At 37.7% G+C, this 23,714-nt stretch overlaps 1 protein-coding gene across 4 annotated transcripts in view; it reads right to left on the reverse strand.

Moving 5' to 3' along the window:
• Cdh7 (cadherin 7) overlaps nt 1-23,714 on the reverse strand; it is a 191,422-nt gene that overhangs the window by 17,611 nt on the left and 150,097 nt on the right. For 3 of the 4 annotated variants that reach the window (XM_041648837.1, XM_041648835.1, XM_041648839.1), the window contains one exon: nt 8,966-9,217. In XM_041648837.1, the coding sequence (XP_041504771.1) occupies nt 8,966-9,217 (252 nt within the window). Of the gene's footprint in view, nt 1-1,732; nt 1,756-8,965; nt 9,218-23,714 lie in introns of all 4 variants that reach the window. The other variant, XM_041648838.1, reaches the window with a different exon arrangement.

Raw genomic sequence — 23,714 nt, forward strand, 5'->3', positions numbered from 1 at the left:
AGGGCTTGGGACAGGGTACAAGACCCAGGACAGAGAATGGAATCATTTGTCACAGTTAAACAGGGTCAGAGAGAACCCTTTAGTGACTTTTTACAAAGATTAACTAAGGCTGTACAAATAGGGATATCTGACCCAGAAGCAAGATGTATAATGATTGAGTCTTTGGCTTATGAAAATGCAAATGTGGAATGCAAAAAGATTTTGGGGCCTTTAAAGCTCAGATCAGCGCCCTTGGAAGAATGGGTCTTGCATACACTGAATGTTGATACATTTGATTATGGTACTGAAGCACGGGTAGAAGAAGCAATTTCCAATGGTAAAAGGAGACACCAGAATACCAAATGTGGTGTATTGTGGCAAAATGGGTCATATGAAAAGGAATTGTAAACAACGGATTTTCAGAAATAATAATAATGCATCTTCTAGAAATAACAGAAATAGGAGGAATCAGCCTTCAGGTTTATGTAGAAGATGTGCAAAAGGCAGACCCTGCATGAATTAATGTAGGTCTACAAGAGATAGACAAGGCACCCTGATACAGACGGGATATGTGAGAGGGGGGGCCTCAAAGGCCCCCATGGCAAACATGGTTCAGTCATTTCCAGTTTCTGCAGAGAACGTGCCCTGTGAGGACAATTAGGAAGCCCCATGCCTACTGTTACAAGCAATAATGATCAGAAAGATGAGTTACATGTGTTTTGGCACACTTCTATAAATGATCAAAGACCTAAGCTGAGAGTGTGTGTAAATGGCATTTTTCTTACTGGCCTTCTGGAAACAGGTGCTGATGTACGTATCATTACCCCAGAATCTTGGGATCCATATTGGCCTCTTCAGAATGTAAATGTTCAACTCCTGGAAATTGGAACCCTATCTCGAGTAAGGCAGAGCATGAGATGGGTTGAATGTATAGGACTAGAGGGACAAATAGGAAAATTAAGGCCATATGTAGCCAATATTGCAATGAATTTATGGGGTCATGACCTATTACAACAATGGAATACCCAAATTAACATTCCTGCTACTTCTAAAGCCTATATTTCTGAGAATAATATTAAAAGATATTACAAATGGAGAAAACTGGTTATTCAGGCTGTTCTAGAGCAAGCAATTGATGTTCCTTCAGAGAAACCAACAGCCTTGCCTCTAAAATGGTTGACTGAGAAACCAATATGGACAAAGCAAAGGCCTTTCGCTGAGGAAAAGTTACAGGTTTTAGAACAACTGGTACAAGAGCAATTACATGCTCAACATATAGAAGAATCTACCAGCACTTGGAATTCTCCTGTATTTGTGGTTAAGAAAAAATAAGGTAAATGGAGAATGGTGACAGATCTCAGGGCCATCAACAAGGTTATTCAACCTATGGGCCCTCTCCAATCTGGAATCCCTTTGCCCTCTTTATTACCAAAATGATGGCCTCTCATAGTTATTGATTTAAAGGACTGTTTTTTCACTATACCTTTACAAAAAGAAGATAGAGAAAAATTTGCCTTCACAGTGCCTACTTATAATAATTCTCAACCTTCGAGGAGGTACCACTCAGCCGTCCTCCCCCAGGGTATGTTAAATAGCCCCTCCCTGTGCCCATATTTTGTGAATCAACCATTAAAAATAATCCGCAATAAATTTTCCAAATCGATATTGTATTATTACATGGACGACATTTTGTTATCTGATTCAAACATGGATACCTTGAACAGACTATTTGAAGAAATAAAGATACTTTTACCTTATGGAGATTGCAAAGTGCTCCTGAAAAAATTCAGAGGGGAGATGTTGTTAATTATTTAGGTTACAAAACAGGTTTGCAAAAAATTAAGAAACAAAAGGTACAAATTAGGACAGATGGCCTACGTACTCTTAATGACTTTCAAAGACTGTTAGGAGACATTTCCAGTCTACGACCAGCTATTGGGATAACACCTGATCTAATAATTCATTTGAAAAAAACCTTGGATGGTGATAAAGATTTAAACAGTCCCAGAGAATTAACAGCTGAAGCAGAAAAGGAACTGAAAATTATTTAGTAGAAATAAGAACAGGCACATGTGGACAGAGTGAATCCAGAGCTCAATTGTATTCTCGTCATATTACCATCAAAAATTTCTCCTACAGGAATTTTAATGCAGAGAGATGATATTATCTTGGAATGGATCTTATTACCACATAAACCAAGTAAGAAACTGAAAACTTATGTGGAAAAAGTCTCTGAGTTAATTATAAAAGGCAAGCTGAGACTTCATCAAGTAGCAGGCATAGACCCAGCAGAAATCATAGTGCCTTTAACTGTTGGTGAACTAAAGAAATTATGGGAAGATAATGAACCATGGCAAAGAGCTTGTGCTAAGTTTTTGGGAGACATTAATAACAACTATCCAAAAAGCAAGAGGCTTAACTTCATAAAGAGAACTTCTTGGATTCTTCCTCGACTTGTCCATGATGCTCCAATAACTGGAGCCCATACATTCTATACTGATGCCAATAAATCAGGGAAGGCAGGTTACAAATCAGAAGACTTGGGTAATGGGGAACAAAGTCCTTATTATTCTGTCCAGAAGGCAGAATTATATGCCATTCTTATGGTACTAAGATATTTTAAAGAACATATTAATATAGTTACAGATTCACAATACGCAGAAAGAATTATTTTACATATTGAAAGTGCTGAATTTATACCTGATGATACTGAACTAACCTCATTGTTTATCCAGGTTCAAGATTTGATCAGGAACAGGCTTTGCCCTATGTACATAACACACATCCGATCCCATACAGGTCTGCCAGGTCCTCTAGCACAAGGTAATGCAGAAATTGATCAATTTTTGATTGGTAGTATGCTACAAGCCTCTGAGTTTCATAAATAACATCATGTTAATAGCAAAGGTTTGAAGAAAGCGTTTTCAATTACATGGCAACAAGCTAAGGAGATTCTAAAGAAATGTCCTACTTGCTCTTTCCATAACCAAATGCCACTGCCTGCAGGGGCTAATCCTAAGGGCACCCATAGGAATGAAATCTGGCAGATGGATGTGTTCCACTTTGCAGAATTTGGCAAATTGAAGTATGTTCATCACATCATTGACACTTATTCAGGCTTTCAGTGGACAACTGCTTTAAGTTCAGAAAAAGCTGATTCAGTAATCACTCATTTATTAGAAGTCATTTACAAATAAAGACAGATAATGGTCCTGCTCATGTCTCTAGGAAAATGAAACAGTTTCTTAATTATTACAATATCAAGCATGTTACAGGTATACCATACAATCCTACAGTTCAAGCAGTCATAGAAAGATCAAATCGAACTATAAAGGATATGTTGAACAAACAGAAAGGGGTGGAAAACACCCCCAGAAATAGGTTACATAATGCTTTGTTAACCTTGAATTTTCTCAATGCTATTTAGAAGGGAATGACTGCTGCAGAAAAACATTGCATAATGGAAAAGTTTGCTGAACTAAATCAACCAGTTTATTTCAAGGATGTGCTGACCTCACAATGTAAGCCAGGAGATGTGCTACATTGGGGAAGGGGTTTTGCTCTTATCTGCACAGGTGAGGAAAAATTATGGATACCGTCAAAATTAATAAAGGTTCAGTTTGAAGAAGAGAAGTCACTTGGAAAAGATAAATAACAATTCATTCACAATGATTGTGAGCATACTGATGGTAAGGATGACAGATAGGTTGGAGGCAGGGTTCTTTTCTTATCTCCGCAGGAAAATACTCATCTTCAAATAATTTAAGGGACCCTGAATATTTAATTACTGATGGATGGAAAATAGTTACGACTCACTAAGGATCAACAGTAAAATTCTATACATTCTGTAAGTATTGATTTTTTATATATATTTATATGTTTTATTGAACACTTCTTTATAAATGTGTAGAGCTGGTTTTGTATTTGGACTATGGCTCAGTCCCTCGTCAATTCCAAGCCTGTTGATAAGAGATATCTCAGAGTTTCTGTCTCAGGTCAGGAGCCATGAAATGGGACAGAATAAGAATAATTTTATACTTGATAAACTTTCTTTGCCTTTCCTCATATCTGTGTCTTTCTTTATATGTCAGCATATGTCCTTGTTGTTAATGTTTAAATTTCCCATAATAAGCAACTAATTTTCCTACAGTAATCTTTGGAGTTTCCAGGATGAAGATGGGGCCCCACAACATCAACTCAATCTGGCTTTTATGACGTCATGAATATTTTTTTAAGTGCTAGTATTAGACCTGTTTTTTGGTACCAACTGCATGAGACAATTTCAAATGATGCACATTTTTGACAACACTCTGGCAGGACCTTCTCAAAATGATCAGAGACTAGTTATAATTTTCTTATATCACAGGTTAATTTGGGAATTTTACCATCATTTGCTTTCACAGGGGCCCCTAAGAAGAATGTTGCCCCCATGTCAGCTAGAAGCAGTCTAAGAGGATGACGTCCCCTCTCCCAACAGATTTTTTCCACAGGGTTAGGGACATCTTTTAGTGGTTGGTGTAGGGTTGAGGGGATGGGAAGATCTTGTATGGAATAGGGGTACATTCAAAAAAGAAAGGGGGGATTAACTGGTTTGATGGGATGATTGATATTTGTGACTTACTGTTTTTAGAAAATTATATTGGTACTGTTTCTTGTATATTGATATATTGAATATTGAATGTGAGTGTTCCTACCTCTATTTTTGTATAAGAGTATGCTTATATTGTATTGATACATCTACCATATCACAATGTACATTTCTACATCTGATACTATTTATGTAATAACATTGTTTACATTTGATATGTAATGACATTGTTTACAGGTGAAGATCATTGTCTTCTTATATTGCACAATTGTTTATTCTCTTAGTTTTCAAATTAGATAGGTATTGAGAATTATATGTTTGTCATATTTATTTTTAGGTTAATCAGATCTTTTAGATATATAGAGATTATATTTAGTATAGATAATATAATCTTCAGCCTCTTTGAAGAGCTGTAGAAAATGGCCTTTAATCTAACTTAGAATTCTGTGCCAACGAGACACAATTACACCTGGCAATGCCACTCTAATCCCGAGAGAACATTGAACACCAAAGACACTCCACTGGGAGCTTGTCTTCTTGGCAGAACTGGCCTTTGGGTTAAGAAAAGCCCATACCTTAACTACTGACTAAGATATGAAACAGGATTGTCTTATCTTGCCAAGACAGGGTAGGCTAATTCTAAGAATGTTCCTTGCATTTGATAATGTTATGTCAGTTATGTTAGGCCTTAGCCAAAGTTGGTTGACTCAACATTGCAAACGAGACATTGGGTGATTGCCCAGGTAGTCAGTTGTCTCTGTCATTTGTTGCATATTTTGGATATATCTCATTTGTTAAGTAATATTTATTCCCTTCTCAGATCTTTGACGGAGTTGAAGATTATTTAATTGTAGTTACTCTCTACATTATTTAGACTCCTTGAGATAGAATGTCTAGCAAAACTTTTGTTCTCAATATTGTTTGTTATATTTATCACTTGTTATTATTGTTTATAGTTATATTTGGTTTAGTTCTGTCTTATTTAGACAAAAGGGGGAGATGTAGGGTTAAGCCAGCCCTTTAGGGTCAGGTTTGCCTTGGGCGAATGTTGACTGATAAATCGGGCGTGTGGAGCCTGCGCTGCCCCTTTTCCTGCTTCCTGTTCTACGCGGGAACCTCGGTTCTGTAAGTTTATTTAATCATTAAAGCTGTATATATTCTTTACTATCTGCCTGCATTTATTTACGCCGCTATACTTAGAAGCCTGTTCTTTTTGTTTTATCTATTGCTTGTTTGTTTCTGTTCATTTTTTCATTTTATATCACAACAAATTTTCTCCTCTCTCCCCTGTTCCAAATTTCTCACCCAATCCCCACCCCAATCCACTTCATCTCCACTGTTTCCCTGCAACTGCATGTCAGTATCCCTTGGATTTCAGCAAGCCACGGTATATCAAGATGCATCAAAACTGGGCATCTCCTTTTCTATTAAGGCTGGATGAGTCAACCAGTAGGAGTAATGGGTCCCAAAATAGGCAACATAGTTAGAAACAGTCCATGCTCCTATTCATAGGAGTCCAACAAGAAGATCAAACTACACAAATGTAATATATAGGTGGGGTGCCTATGTCAGTCCCATGCAGTATCTGTGAGTCCCTCTGAGCCCAGGTTAGTTTATTCTGTAAGATTCCTTGTGGTATCTTTGACACCACTGGATTCTACAATCCTTCCTCCCCTTCTTCCACAGTATTCCTTGAGTTCTACCTAATGTTTGGTATTGAATCTCTGTATCTGTTTCTATAATGTGATGGGTAATGCCTCAGTGATGCATTGATGAGTACAGCAGAATATCATTAAGAATCATTGCATTGGTCTTTTTTGTCATTCCTGTTTTGACATTGCCTGATTATATGGAGACAATCATGGAGACAACACACCCCACACAAATACACACACACTGCAGATATCCAACACCCCCTACACAAGTACACACCACAAGACCCAAAATACACATATGCACACATAGTCACAACACACAAACCAAAACATGAAATCACACACATGCACACACCACAAATCCCTCACACCACTCCATTCAAGATACACACACACACACACACACACACACACACACACACACCACAGAAAGAGAGAGAACCAAAGAAGAGATAGTAATAATCTATTTCTGCCTGTCCCACACTGCCTCTCTCTGATTTTTCAAGTCAGGGTTTCTCTGTATATCCCTGAGAGAGTACAGTCTGCTGTAACTTGTTCCAGAAACCATAGTATAATGAGTATAATGAAGTGTGTGTGTGTGTGTGTGTGTGTATTAAATTGTTAAAGTTTAAAGTGTTCTACACAAGGCCTACTTCTAATCTTCCCTTCCCATGATTTGGTTGTCTCAAAGTAAAGACATTGTCTGTAGTAGAATGATGGTTTTATAACTTATGTTGTTATTCTACTTTTATAAAGTAAAAGTAAATATTCAATTTTGCTCATTATTATTTTCACAAGTCAAGGAGATCAATATACATTTACTCATAATGTCACCAATTTTTTTTATATTTACTCTTAGTCCATATAGTCTAATCACTTTTTAACTGTGAATTAACAGTTATTTCTTAGAAATTTCTGGAAGTTTCTGACTCCTATTTATAGATATTTAGAAAGAATAGTATGATTGTTTTTTTCTAGATTTATTCATATAGTTGGGGTTATTGAAGACAAAATTTCTATTTTATGAGACTATTTACACTGTATTAGCAACTGAATCTTATTTAACTTTGTTAATAGAGTGAGAACTACTGTTTCATCAATTAAACTTAAAGACATATAGAATGTTAACTATGGGTAGGCATTCGGTTCTGTGCATGAATTATCTCATTAAACTCTCAAATCTTTACAAGACTAGTCATGGGGCCGGGCGGTGGTGGTGCACGCCTTTAATCCCAGCACTTGGGAGGCAGAGGCAGGCGGATCTCTGTGAGTTCGAGACCAGCCTGGTCTACAAGAGCTAGTTCCAGGACAGGCTCCAAAACCACAGAGAAACCCTGTCTCGAAAAACCAAAAAAAAAAAAAAAAAAAAAAAAAGACTAGTCATGGGAGTTCACCTTTGAGATTATGAAGCTACTCTGAAGAGAAACTAGCACTCCCCTTGTGAACACCTAATGAACAACATAGGGAAAGAGTAGTATACAGGTACATGCTTCCCCAAATCTATCTGAAGCAGCAGGTCATACTGACTTCCACAACTAATGCTGCTTCTATAAACATATGTTGTAAATTTATTTCCTAATTCCAGTAAATCACAAGGAAACACATGACACACCAACAAGTGCAAATTTAAGTGCTTGTCATTCTTGTAGAAACATACACTGTGAATTAAAATGTTGCTTTTCAATAAACTCTTTTATTATCCAATGACCATATTGGATAGCCTCCAATATTAAAAACCATGCTATACAAACTCCTATGCAAATGTAAGCAAATGTAGTTCAGTCAATAATAAGTTAATATTAGGAAAGTAGAATTAAATATAACAATAATTCTCAAGAAATTATAATACTTGTATTGCCAGAACTTCATTATTGTAAATACCAAAATAAACACTCACTGAACATATTTCTTGATAAATCTGTCCATTATGTCATTTCTCAAATAAGCATACTATCAAAACAACAGTGAAAATACTCCTTCTTGTCTATTATAATGCTCATGTAAGTACTTCTCACACAAAGAAACAGGATGAGGTAAATTTCAAAGTAAACTAATAAAATCACCATAGTAGTTCATTTTTCCTGGGTTTTATGTTAAAAATGAATTTCGTATTCTTTTATTATATTTTGTGCTTTAAATAATACTCCAAGTTGAAAATATAAGTAATGAGTCTTAAAATAACACTGGTGAATTATTCGCATATCTTTGTAAATACAACCAAAAGAAATAAAAATAAAGTAAGAAAACGTGTGGTGTTTGTTTTGGCAACTGCTCTTATAAAGAAAAGAACAAATCCTGGAAACAACTTAAATGCCCTTCAACCAAAGAATGGATAAGAAAAATATGGTAAATTTACATAATGGAGTACTACAAAGCAGAAAAAAATGACATCTTGAATTTTGTAGGAAAATGGATAGAGCTAGAAAACAATATTTCAAGTGAGGTAACCCAGCCACAGAAAGATGATTATTGCATATATTCACTCATAGGTGGTTTTTACACATAAAACAAAGAAAACCACAATCCCAGAGAATTTAGACAACAATGAGGACACTAAGAGACACTTACATAGATCTAATCTACATGGGAAGTAGAAAAAGACCAGATCTCCTGAGTAAATTGGGAGCATGGATACTTGGGGTAGGGTTGAAGAGGAGGAAAGAGGTAGGGAGGGAAGCAGAGAAAAAAAATGTAGAGTTCAAGGAAAATCAATAAAAGAGAAAGAAACACAAATAGTACTTACCAAATAGTGTCAAGACACAGGCCAGTATTGCTATCAGAGCCCCAGTGCTGAGGCCAGCAGGTAGAACATAAGCCTCTGCATTGCAGGTTTGTGCTACACCATCAGCATCACAGTCACAGACTCGAATGGTAAGGGTGTTGGTACTACTTAGTGACGGAGATCCACTGTCCACAATGAAAATTGGCAGATAGTAAACTGATTGTTCCTGCCTGTGGAAGCCATTTCTCCTGGTAAGTATTGAGGCTGTGTTGTCTAGAATTAAGAACAAAAATGTATAATAAGCCTTAAAATGAACTTTATCTTCCCAAACTTAAAATTAACCTTGTTATTTGCTCCTTAATAATAAAACAAATATAGCACATATTCTTCAGCATCCCTCAAAAATTGTCTTTGGACAGACAGGTAAATTTCCTATGGAATTCATCTTAAGGTATTCTTGATATTCTACAAATAGCAAAGACACAGTCATAATGTAAAATTAAGTGTTTTATTAAATGGAACTTTTATATATTTTAATATTTTTTGTAACTAAAATTTCAGACCATATACTTATAGAAAGATTGGTAAATAAATTCAGTTAGTAGCCTCTCCTATTTTAGCATCATTTCAAGTTCATCCCTTGTTTGACAGGTTGCCATATTAGCCACAAACTCAGCCTTACAGAAAGTACTAAAAGGAAAATCACAAACCAAGGAAGCCAACAACACCCATAATAACAAAGACATATGACAACCCTCCACCAGTACAACTCAAAGAAGAGAAACAAACAATCACTACCACAAGAAAAAAATAGCCAGAGTTAACAACCACTGGTCATTAATATCACAGGACTCAATTCACCTATAAAAAGCCACAGGAAAATTACAGGCCAATCTCACTCATGAACATTGACGCAAAAATTCTCAATAAAATACTGGCAAACTGAATCCAAGAACACACTAGAAAAAGTAGGCTTCATGCCAGAGCTGGTTCAACACACACAAATCTATCAATGTAATCCATCATATAAATAAACTGAAAGAAAAAAAAAAGTACGATCATTTCATTAGATGCTGAAAAAGCATTTGACAAAATTCAACATCCCTTTATGATAAAGGTCTTGGAGAGATTAGGGATACAAGGGTCATACCTAAATATAATGAAAGCTATTTACAGCAAGCTGACAGCTAACATCAAATTAAATGGAGAGAAACTCAGAGCCATCCCACTAAAATCAGGAATACGACAAGGCTGTCCATTCTCTCCATACCTCTTCAATATAGTGCTTGAAGTTCTAGCAATAGCAATAAGACAACATAAGGGGATCAAGGGGATTCAAACTGGAAAGGAAGAAGTTAAACTTTCGTTATTTGCAGATGATATGATAGTGTACATAAGCGACCCCAAAAACTCTACCAAAAAAACTCCTACAGCTGATAAACAGCTTTAATAATGTGGCAGGATACAAGATCAACTTCAAAAAAATCAGTTGCCCTCCTATACACAAAGCATAAGGAAGCAGAAAAGGAAATCAAAGAAGCATCACCTTTCACGATAGTCACAAATAGCATAAAATATTTTGGGGTAATTGTAACCAAGGAAGTGAAAGATATATTTGACAAGAACTTCTCCAAAAAAAAAAAAAGAAAAAAAAAAAGAAGAGGATACCAAAAAATGAAAGGATCTCCCTCGTTCTTGGTTTGGGAGGATCAACATAATAAAAATGGCAATTCTATCAAAAGCAATCTATAGATTCAATGCAATCCCCAACAAAATCCCATCGAAATTCTCCACAGACCTTGAGAGGAAAATTTTAGGGATAAGTCCCGCCCCTTAGGGGGCATGTTCGCCTCGGGCTAATGTTTGCCTATAAATTTGGCGAGCATGCTCCCAGCCGTTCCTTCTGCTTTCCTGGTCTCCATGGGAACGGTGGTTCTGTAAGTCTATTTCTACATTAAAACTATATATATATATATATATATATATATATATATATATATATATACAGGGTGCTGTTTTTTAGTTCGTGACTCAGGCCCCAGTGCCGAGTCCGAGACACACTCGGCCACACAGGCCTATTCTGCCTGCCTTGGCTAAGTTTGCAGCAGAACCCCACTGCCTGAATTAGCAGAAGCGCAAGTACCTGTGGTTTTGCAACAAAAGCCGCCACAACGGGCAGATTTGGTCTAATACAAAGTGATTTGGCGGGGCGGTGGTGGTGCACGCCTTTGATACCAGCACTTGGGAGGCAGAGGCAGGCGGAACTCTGTGAGTTCGAGGCCAGCCTGGTCTACAAGAGCTAGTTCTAGGACAGGCTCCAAAAACACAGAGACCAACACTGGAAGGATCCGATCATTGCAGGTAAAATTTTTTTCTTTTATAAATAAAATGTCTAAACATGTTACTATTCAAGAATTTAACAGTTTTTTTTTTTAATTGTCCCATGTCGGAGATTTTACAAGAGGTGTCTATCACCCCACATCTATGGATCCTTCTGGGATTCGTAGTTTTCATTGTCACTAAATGGTTTGATAACAGAAATATGATAAAGTCTTTACGAGATGAATCCAGGATTCTTAAGGCAGAGATTGAACGCTTAAAAACAACTGAGAATGACAACAATCTTCTCAAAAATCAGTTTGAAGTTCTCCAGGTTGATGTTAAGGAGAAATTCATTACTATGGAAGAAAGAACAGCTGATTTGGATCGAAAGCTTCAGTCCCTTTCTGTAGGAACTGAAATATTAACAGAAAATCAAAACTGCTGAATGAGACAATCGGATTTTGTCTAAAGCTTCAGACAGATTGACGGAAAGACTGTCTGTACAAGAAGGCACGGTTTATGCCATAATAATTATGTCCAAAGATGAGATGTTATCTCTAACGGACAAACTTCCTACTTTAGAATCCTCAATGAAGGCTTTGGAACATAATTCTGGACAGGAGATTCAGACATTGCAGAAGGCAATGGTGAATAGGATTGAAAAGATTGAGGAATTTCTAAATTCTGATGAAGAAGAACAAAGTGTAGAAAGGCAAATTTTAACTACATCTGTGGGTAAATCCCTCCGGGACAATTTCCACAAAGCTCTACCTACAGCTCTACCTGCCTTTCCAGTAATAACAACAGAGAAGGTGATTGGTTCCAGAAACCAAGGAGGATACATGGGAGCCTGTCCGTATGAATGACCTCAAGGATATTAAACAGGCTGTCATGACTTTTGGGATGCATGCCTCTTTTGTTAAAGAGATGCTAAGATCTTGGGCCATGACAAGCAGAGCAAACCCCTCGGACTGGCTCCAGCTGAGGCCAGTCGTACTTGAGAGTGGACCGCAATTGAAATGGAAATGCTTATTCAGGCAAGAGGCTAGACTTTTAGAACATCAGGAAAAGGCGAAGGGAATTGACATTTCCCTAGATAAAATTCTAGGTGAAGGGCTCTTTTCTGACCCTCAGGAACAAGCTAATTTGGATGAAAACACACTCTCCATGTGTACTACAGCAGCCTTAAGGGCTTGGGACAGGGTACAAGACCCAGGACAGAGAATGGAATCATTTGTCACAGTTAAACAGGGTCAGAGAGAACCCTTTAGTGACTTTTTACAAAGATTAACTAAGGTTGTACAAATAGGGATATCTGACCCAGAAGCAAGATGTATAATGATTGAGTCTTGGCTTATGAAAATGCAAATGTGGGATGCAAAAGGATTTTGGGGCCTTTAAAGCTCAGATCAGCGCCCTTGGAAGAATGGGTCTTGCATACACTGAATGTTGATACATTTGATTATGGTACTGAAGCACGGGTAGAAGAAGCAATTTCCAATGGTAAAAGGAGACACCAGAATACCAAATGTGGTGTATTGTGGCAAAATGGGTCATATGAAAAGGAATTGTAAACAACGGATTTTCAGAAATAATAATAATGCATCTTCTAGAAATAACAGAAATAGGAGGAAGCAGCCTTCAGGTTTATGTAGAAGATGTGCAAAAGGCAGACCCTGCATGCATGAATGCAGGTCTACAAGAGATAGACAAGGCACCCTGATACAGACGGGATATGTGAGAGGGGGGCCTCACAGCCCCCTATGGCAAACATGGTTCAGTCATTTCCAGTTTCTGCAGAGAACGTGCCTCGTCAGGACAATTAGGAAGCCCCATGCCTACTGTTACAAGCAATAATGATAAGAAAGATGAGTTACATGTGTTTTGGCACACTTCTATAAATGATCAAAGACCTAAATTGAGAGTGTGTGTAAATGGCATTTTTCTTACTAGCCTGCTGGACACAGGTGCTGATGTAAGTATCATTACCCCAGAATCTTGGCATCCATATTGGCCTCTTCAGAATGTAAATGTTCAGCTCCTGGGAATTGGAACCCTATCTCGAGTAAGGCAGAGCATGAGATGGGTTGAATGTATAGGGCCAGAGGGATAAATAGGAAAATTAAGGCCATATGTAGCCAATATCGCAATGAATTTATGGGGTCGTGACTATTACAACAATGGAATACCCAAATTAAAATTCCTGCTACTTCTAGAGCCTATATTTCTGAGAATAATATTAAAAGATATTACAAACGGAGAAAACCGGCCATTCAGGCAGTACAAGAACAAGCAATTGATGTCCCTTCAGAGATACCAACAGCCTTGCCTCTAAAATGGTTGACTGAGAAACCAATATGGACAAAGCAATGGCCTTTAGCTGAGGAAAAGTTACAGGCTTTAGAACAGTTGGTACAAGAACAATTAGATGCTGGACATATAGAAGAATCCACCAGCCCTTGGAATTTTCCTGTATTTGTGGTTAAGAAAAAATCAGGTAAATGGAGAAATGGTGACAGATCTCAGGGACATCAACAAGGCTATTCAACCTATGGGCCCTCTCCAATCTGGAATTCCTTTGCCCTCTTTATTACCAAAAAGATGGCCTCTCATAGTTATTGACTTAAAGGACTGTTTTTTTCACTATACCTTTGCAAAAAGAAGATAGAGAAAAATTTGCCTTCACAGTGCCTACTTATAACAATTCTCAACCTTCGAGGAGGTACCACTGGAATATCTTCTCCCAGGGTATGTTAAATAGCCCCTCCCTGTGCCCATATTTTGTGAATCAACCATTAAAAATAATCCGCAATAAATTTCCCAAATCGATAGTGTATCATTACATGGACAACATTTTGTTATCTGATTCAAACATGGATAACTTGATAAGACTGTTTGAAGAAATAAAGATACTTTTCCCTAAATTGGGGATTGCAAATCGCTTCTGAAAAGATTCAGAAGGGAGATTCTGTTAATTGTTTAGGTTATAAAATAGGTTTGCAAAAAATTACGAAACAAAAGGCACAAATTCGGAGAGATGGCCTACGGACTCTTAATGAATTTCAAAGACATTTCCAGAGAGACATTTCCAGTCTACGACACGCTATTGGAATAACACCTGATCTAATAATTTATTTGAACAAAACCTTGAATGATGAAAAGACTTAAAAAGTTCCAGAGAATTAACAGCTGAAGGAGAAAAGGAACTAACAATGATTGAGGAAAAATTACAACAGGCACATGTGGACAGGGTATATCCAGAGCTTGATTGTATTCTCGTCATACGACCATCAAAAATTTCTCCTACAGGAACTTTGATGAAGAGTGATGATATTATTTTGTAATGGATCTTTTTACCACATAAACCAAGTAAAAAACTGAAAACTTATGTGGAAAAAGTCTCTTAGTTAATTATAAAAGGCAAGCTGAGACTTCATCAACTAGCAGGCATAGACCCAGCAGAAATTATAGTGCCTTTCACTGCGGATGAACTAAAGAAATTATGGGAAGATAATGAACCATGGCAAAGAGCTTGTGCTAAGTTTTTTTTGGGGGGGGACATTAATAACAACTATCCATAAAGCAAGAGGCTTAACTTCATAAAGAGAACTTCTTGGATTCTTCCTCGAATTGTCCATGATGCTCCAATAACTGTAGCCCGTACATTTTATACTAATGCCGATAAATCAGGGAAGGCAGGTTACAAATCAGAAGTCTTGGGTAGGGTGGAACAAAGTCGTATAATTCTGTCCAGATGGCGGAATTATATGCCATTCTTATATTGCTAAGGGATTTTAAAGAACCTATTAATATTGTTACAGATTCACAATATGCAGAAAGAGTTATTTTACATATTGAAACTGCTGAATTTATACCTGATGATACTGAACTAAACTCATTGTTTCTTCAGGTTCAAGATTTGATCAGGAACAGGCTTTGCCCTATGTACATAACACACAGCAGATCCCATACGGGTCTGCCAGGTCTTCTAGCACAAGGTAATGCAGAAATTGATCAATTTTTGATTGGTAGTATGCTACACGCCTCTGAATATCATAAAAACATCATGTTAATAGCAAAGGTTTGAAGAAAGAGTTTTTAATTACATGGCAACAAGCTAAGGAGATTCTAAAGAAATGTCCTCCTTGCTCTTTCTATAACCAAATGCCACCGCCATCAGCAGCTAATCATAAGTGCACCCAAAGGAATGAAATCTGACAGATGGATGTGTTCCACTTTGCAGAATTTGGCAAATTGAAGTATGTTCATCACACCATTGACACTTATTCAGGCTTTCAGTGGGCAACTGCTTTAAGTTCAGAAAAAGCTGATTCAGTAATCACTCATTTATTAGAAGTCATGGCTATCATGGCTATACCTACACAAATAAAGACGGATAATAGTCCTGCTTATGTCCCTAGGAAAATGAAACGGTTTTTTGATTATTACAATATCAAGAATGTTACAGGTATATATATATACTTGTACACGTATATATATATTCATATATATATGAACATATGTGAATATGTTCATATATATATGAACATATATATGAATATATATGAACATATATATGAATATATGTTCACATATATATGAATATATATATGAATATATATTCATGTTCATATATATTCATATATATATTCTTATTAAACAATTCTTTATAAATATGTAGAGGTCGTTTTGAAGTTGGACTCTGGCTCAGTCCCTTTCCAATTCCAAGCCTGTTAGTAAGAGAAAAACCCAGAGATTCTGGAGTCTCTGTATCATGTCAAGGGCCATGTTATGGGACAGAAAGAAATATGAGTTTAGAAAACATCTTTGCTTTTCTTCATATCTATAATACTTTCCATTGAATATATCTATCATGCCTTTCATTGAATATATATATGTATGTCTATATATGTCTATACGATTAATGTTTAAGTTTTTCACAATGAACAATGAGTTTTTCCTGAAGTGACATTTGAAGTTTCCAGGAAGAAGATGGGGCCCCACAACAAAAACTCTACCTGGTTGATATGATGTCATGATACTGATAACGCTACTACAAGACCTGTTTTGGATACCAGCTGCACAAGATGATCCCAACATGGTTAGCTGAAATGGTGCACATCTTGTACATCATTCTGGCCAGACCTCCACAAAATACTCAGAGACTATTTGCAATTTTAAAAGACATTGATCTTGAAAATTATCCATCTGTTTACTTTCAAAGGATCCCCCAGAAAGAACGTTGCCCCCATGACAGCTGGAAGTAATTCTAGAGGACGACATCCCCTCTCCCAGTAAAGTTTGCCCCTGGGATTAGGGACATCGTTTAGGGGTTGGGAGATTGGGGAGGAACTTTATAAGCTCAGGGATCATTTTGAAAACAAAAAAGAGGGTTGATGGGATAATAGATTTATAATTGTGAGTTATTGTTTTTAGAAAAATATATTGGTATCGGTTCTTGTATATTGATACAAAGTTAAATTATATTGACGATTGTATTCATGCATGTTTCTACCTCTGTTTAAAATATTTTTATATATTGACATATATTGTATTGATATATATATATATATTGATAAATATATACTATATATATTGCAGTGTACATTTCTACCTCTGATTAAGATACTTATATAATGTTTGTGTATTGATATATATTCACCTTTACCATATTGCAATGTATATTTGTACAGTGTTCATATTTATTGGTCATTATCCTTATTTGTTACACAGTTGATTATTGTCTTAGTCTTTAATTTAGATAGATATTGAGAATTATATAGATAAATAGTCATCTAAGTTTGTCATTTATATTTAGGTTCTCTAATCAGGTCCTCTAGATATATAGAGATTATACTCAGTATAGATAGATAATCTTCAACCTCTTCAAAGAGCTGTTGAAAATGGCCTTTAATCTAACTCAGAGTTTTGTGATAGTGAGACACAATTGCTCCTGGCAACACTGCTCTATTCCCGAGAGAATGTTGAGCACCAAAGACACTCCACCTGGATCCTTTCTATTTGGCAGAACTGGCCTTTGGGCAAAGAAATGCCCATACCTCAACCACTGACAGAGATACAGAGCGTGCATCAATGGATAAAACAGGACTGTCATATCCTGCCAAGACAGGGTAAGATGGTTTTGAAAATTTCCTTGCCTTTAATAATGGTATGTCAGTTATGTTAGGCCTTAGCCAAAGTTGTTTGACTCAACATTGCAAACGAGACATTGGGTGATTGCCCAGGTAGTCAGTTGTCTCTGTCAATTGTTGCACATTTTGGATATATCTCATTTGTTAAGTAATATTTGTTCCCTTCTCAGATCTTTGACGGAGTTGAAGATTATATAATTGTAGTTACTCTCTGCATTATTTGGAATCCTTGAGATAGAATGTTTAGCAAAAGTTTTGTTCTCAATATTGTTTGTTATATTTATTATTTGTTATTATTGTATATAGTTGTCTTTGGTTTAGTTCTGTCTTATTTAGACAAAAAGGGGAGATTTGGGGTAAGTCCCGCCCCTTAGGGGGCGTATTCGCCTCGGGCTAATGTTTGCCTATAAATTTGGCAAGCATACTCCCATCCATTCCTTCTGCTTTCCAGGTCTCCACGGGAATGGTGGTTCTGTAAGTCTATTTCTACATTAAATATATATATATACATATATATATGTATATATATGTATATGTATATATATACACATATATATGTATATATATACAATCTGTCTGCATTCGTTTACACCGTTACAGAAAATAATTAACTTTATGTGGAAAAACAAAAAGCCCAGTATAGCCAAACAATCTTATACAACAAAGGAACTTCTGGAGGCATTACCATCCCTGACTTCAAACTCTATTACAGAGCTACAGTGATGAAAACAGCTTGGTATTGGAATAAAAACAGCGAAGTTGACCAATGGAATTGAATAGAAGACCCAGATTTTAATCCACAAACCTATGAACACCTGATTTTCAATAAAGGAGCTAAAAGTATACAATGGAAGAAAGAAAGCATCTTTAAAACAAATGGTGCTGGAATTACTGGATGTCAACCTATAGAAGAATGAAAATAGATCCATATTCATCACCATGCACAAAACTCAAGTACAAATGGATTAAAGACCTCAATATCAGTCTGAACACACTGAACCTGATAGAAGAGAAATTGGGGAGTACTCTACAACACATGGGCACAGGAGACCACTTCCTACGTATAACCCTAGCAGCACAGACATTAAGGGCAATATTGAATAAATGGGACCTCCTAAAACTTTACAGAAGCTTCTGTATAGCAAAGGACACTGTTACTAAGACAAAAAGGCAACCTACTGACTGGGAGAAGATCTTCACCAACCCCGCAACAGACAAAGGTCTGATCTCCAAAATATATAAAGAACACAAGAAACTAGACATTAAAATGCTAATTAATCCAATTAAAAAATGACGCATTGAAATGAACAGAGAATGCTCAACAGAAGAAGTCCAAATGGCCAAAAGACACTTAAGGTCATGCTCAACCTCCTTAGCAATCAGGGAAATGCAAATCAAAACAACTTTGAGATACCATCTTACACCTGTCAGAATGGCTAAAATCAAAAACACCAAGGATAGCATTTACTGGAGAGGATGTGGAGTAAGGGGCACACTCATCCATTGCTGGTGGGAATGCAAACTTGTGCAAACACTTTGGAATGCAGTGTGGCAGTTTCTCAGGAAATTCGGGATCAACCTACCCCCAAACCCAGCAATACCACTCTTGGGAATATACCCAAAAGATGCCCTATCATACTAAAAAAGCATTTGCTTGGCTATGTTCATAGCAGCAGTATTTGTAATAGCCAGAACCTGGAAACAACAAAGATGCCCTTCAATGGAAGAATGGATGAAGAAAGTATGCAATGTATACATATTAGAGTACTACTCAGCAGTAAAAACAATGACATCGTGAATTTTGCATACAAATGGACAGAAATAGGTAACATTATCCAGAGTGAGGTAACCCAGACCCAAAAAGGTGAACATGGGATGTAGTCACTCATAATTGTTTTCTAGCCATAAATAAAAGACTTTGAGCCTATAATTCGTCATCCTTAGAAAAGCTAAATAAGAAGGTGAACCCAATGAAAAACATATATTTATCCTCCTGGATATTAAAAGTAGACAAGATTTCCAGGCAAAAATTGGCAACTTGAAGGTGAGGTGGGATGGGGGAAAGGGGAGATGGGGAGAGAAATGTGAGAAGGGGAGGATGGGGAGAGCTTGGGGGAATTGGATGGATGGGATAAAGGAAAGATGGATATGGAAGCAGGGAAGTATATATCTTAAGGGAGCCATTTTAGGGGTGGCGAGAGAACTCTGGCGCAGTTCCCAGGGGTCCAGAGTGATGTCCCCAGCTAGTTCCTTGGGCAGATGAGGAGAAGGATCCTGAAATGGCCCGATCCTACAGCCATATGATGAATATCTTGCATATCACCATAGATCCTTCACCTGGCGATGGATGGAGATAGAGACAGAGACCTACATTGTAGCATTAGGCTGAGCTCCTGAGGTCCAAATGAGGAGCAGAAGGAGGGAGAACATGAACTAGGAAGTCAGGACTGCAAGGGGTGCACCCACCCACTGAGGGGTGTGGCTGATCTAATGGGAGCTCACCAAGGCCAGCTGGACTTGGACTCAAAAAGCATGGGATAAAACCAGACTCTCTGAACATGCCGGACCATGATGGCTGCTGAGAAGCCAAGGACAGTGGATGGGATTTTGATCTTACTGCATGTACTATCTTTGTGGGAGCCTAGCCTGTTTGGATGTTCACTTTTCTAGACCTAGATGGATGGGGGGAGGACCTTGGACTTCCCTCAGGGCAGGGAAATCTGACTGCTGTTCAGACTGGAGAGGGAGGGGGAGGGGAGTGGTGGGAGTGGGGAGGAAAATGGGGGGTGGGGAGGAGGCAAAATTTTTTTTTCTTTTTTTATTGAGAAAAGGAAAAAAAAAAACAAGTTTCCACCTCCTCCCAGCCTCCCATTTCCCTCCCTCTCCTCCCACCCTACGCCCCCTCCTCCCACCCTTCTCCCCCTCCCCCCACTCCTTTTCCCCTCCCTCTCCAGTCCAAAGAGCAGTCAGGGTTTTCTGCCCTGTGGTAAGACCTAGGACCTCCCACCTCCGTCCATATCTAGGAAGGTGAACATCCAAACTGGCTGGGCTCCCACAAAGCCATCACATTACGTAGGATCAAACCCCCGTGCCATTGTCCTTTGCGTCTCATCAGCCCTCATTGTTCGCCATGTTCAGAGAGTCCAGTTTTATCCCATGCTTTTTCAGTCACAGTCCAGCTGGTCTTGGTGAGCTCTCAATAGATCAGCTCCACTGTCTCAGTGGGTGAGTGCACCCCTTAAATTTTTAATACAAAAAAGAAAGAAAAGAATGGGGAAATGGTAGGAATTAGAGTCTTCTATTAGATGCAAAGTTCTGATGGAAGGAAATATCTATCACTGTTAATTAACCACGGGACAGGTATTGAGTAAGAATAAAGCCTTGATGGAAAAAAAAAGGCACAGGTTAACACAAAGGATACAAAAATTGGATCCAACATTCTGCTGTTTACAAGAAACACACCTCAACTTCAAAGACAGAGTAAAGTGTTGGGAAAAGAATTTCCAATCAAATAGACCAAAGAAACAAGCAGGTGTGGCTATGCTACCATCTAAGAAAATTGATTTCAGACTAAAACCAATCAGAAGAGATGGTGAAGGACACTTTATACTCATAACAGGAACAATTCAATTAGAGGAAGTCTCAATCCTGAATATCTACACACCTAATATAAAAGCACCCACATATGTAAAAGAAACATTACTAGATCTCAAAGCATACATAAAACCCCACACTCTAATAGTACGAGATTTCAACAGTCTTCTCTCACCAATGGACATGTCAACCAGGCACCACTGAGATGGTGTGACTGTTCCAATGGGAGCTCACCAAGGCCAGGTGGACTGGGGCTGAATGAGTATGTGATCAGACCAGACTCTCTGAATGTGGCTGACAATGAGGGCAGACTGAGAAGCCAATGATAAGGACACAGGGTTTTGATTCTACTTCATGTAGTTTTAAAAATGAAAAACAACAAGCTAACATCAATTGCATGTTAAGAAGCACAAAGTAATAATTTCATATTCAACTGTAGCAAAAAGCTAACCATAATTTTAGATTAGATAAAATAAAAAAGGATCAGTTTTTATTTTATCTATTTTCACATATGCAGATTTTGAGATGGTTACCAAAATCTTAATGTTTTACATTTAATAATACAATGAATTTGTATATTTCATTAGTTAGTTAATTAATTAAACATGAACATTTTGGGGAATATTGTTTATGTTTCTGTTCAGTTAATAATACACATGTTGAGCTGCACCTGTACTGAGGAGATCCATCCAGTGGACCCGCCCTTTTGTGAGATCCTTGGCAAGCAAGAGACTCTGTGCCTGTAATAAGGAAATCTATCCAGACTGGAAAGTGTGTGCTCGCCTGGCTGGCCGGATGCCCCGGAAACAGAATACAGGTCCCCTCCAATTCCATAAATGTTTCTGACCATTCAGCAGGGCATCTCCCTGGCTACTGGCTTTCTCTACCCCATTTCATCTTGCCCCCAAGCACCTCTTTGCATCTGCGAGGTCCTAGGATCCCTCAACTCAGCCTGCTTCAGGGCTGAGGGTCTGAGGAGCCAGTGGTAAGTGCTCCTGCGGCTGGGGCTTCTTTGTTCCACACAGTCCTGCCCCCTCCAAGCTTGCCCTTTTGTCTGTGAGGTTTTTGGCCATTCAGTTGGGCATCTCCCCTGCTACTGGCTTTCTCTATTTACCCCATCCCATCTTGCCCTCAAGCACTCCTTTCCATCTGCAGGGTTCTTAGATCCACCATCCCAGCCTGCTTCAGGGAAGAGGGGATCTGAGAGCCAGCTCCAGTGCTGAGGAGACATAAGAAAGGGCAGATCAAGAAAAACCTCTAAGTACACAGTCAGCCACAGCAAAGATTGAACAAAAATGCCAAGATTCTTCTGGCCACATTTGAAGGAAGGTACAGGCAGGAACCAATGCAAGAATTCCTCCAACAACCTGAAAAGCAACATGATAACACCAGAATCCAGCGAACACACAACAGAAAGACTTGAACACCTTAACGTAGAATAAGTAGAAGAAATCAACTTTAAATGTAACATTATGAAAATTATGGAGACCCTTGAACAGGAAGTGAAAAACTCACTTAAAGAAATGGAAGAGAAGATGAACCAAAAGTTAGAAGAAATTAGTAAATCCCTCAAAGATAGCCAAGAAGCCAAGAAAAAGAGAACAAAGAGGTAAAGGAAACAATTCAAGACTTGAAGACCGAAATGGAGGTATAAAGAAGACACAAACCAAAAAAGGGATGATATGGAAAATGTGGGTAAATGAACAGGAACTACAGAGACACATATAGCCAACAGAATACAAGAGATAGAAGAAAGAATCTCAGGTGCTGAAGATACTATAGAGGACATAGACACATTGATCAAAGAAAACAGCAAATTCAACAACTTCTTAACACAAAACATCCAGGAAATCTGGGACATCATGAAAAGACAAATTCTTAGAATAATAGGGTAAAAGCAGAAGAAGAAGTACAGCTCAAAGGCCCAGAAAATATATCCAACATTTTATAGAAGAAAACTTTCCCAACTTAAAGAAGGATATTCCTATGAAGGTACAAGAAGCACACAGAACACCAAATAGACTGGATCAAAAAAAAAAATTCCCTCACCATGTAATAATCAAAACAAAAAACATACAGAATAAAGAAAGAATATTAAGAGCTCCAAGGGAAAAAGATCAAGTAACATATAAAGGGATCTCTATCAGAATTACACCTGACTTTTCTATGGAAACCATGAAATCCATAAGGGCTTGGATAGATGTGCTACAGACACTAAGAGACCTTGGATGCAAGACCAGACTACTATACAGAGCAAAGCTTGCATTCACCATCGATAGAGAAAACAAGATATTCCAGGACAAAAACAGATTTAAACAATATACAGCCATAAACCCAACCTTACAGAAAGTACTAAAAAGAAAACCACAAACCAAGGAAGACAACAACACCCATAATAACACAGACATATGACAACCCTCCACCCGCACAACTCGAAGGGAAACACACAAACACTACCACCAAAAAAAAAAATAGCAGCAGTTAACAACCACTGGTCATTAATATCACTTAATAGCAATGGACTCAATTCACCTATAAAAAGACACAGGCTAAGAGAATAGATATTAAAACAAGATCCAATATTCTGTTGTTTACAAGAAACACACCTTAACCTCAAAGACAGACATTACCTCAGAGTAAAGGATTGGGAAAAGGTTTTTCAATCAAATGGACCTAAGAAACAAGCTGGTGTGGCTATACTA

Source organism: Microtus oregoni, unplaced genomic scaffold (genome assembly GCF_018167655.1).
Source record: "Microtus oregoni isolate MIOR12 unplaced genomic scaffold, Mior012 000003F_ref0000135, whole genome shotgun sequence".
Taxonomy (NCBI): Eukaryota; Metazoa; Chordata; class Mammalia; order Rodentia; family Cricetidae; genus Microtus; species Microtus oregoni.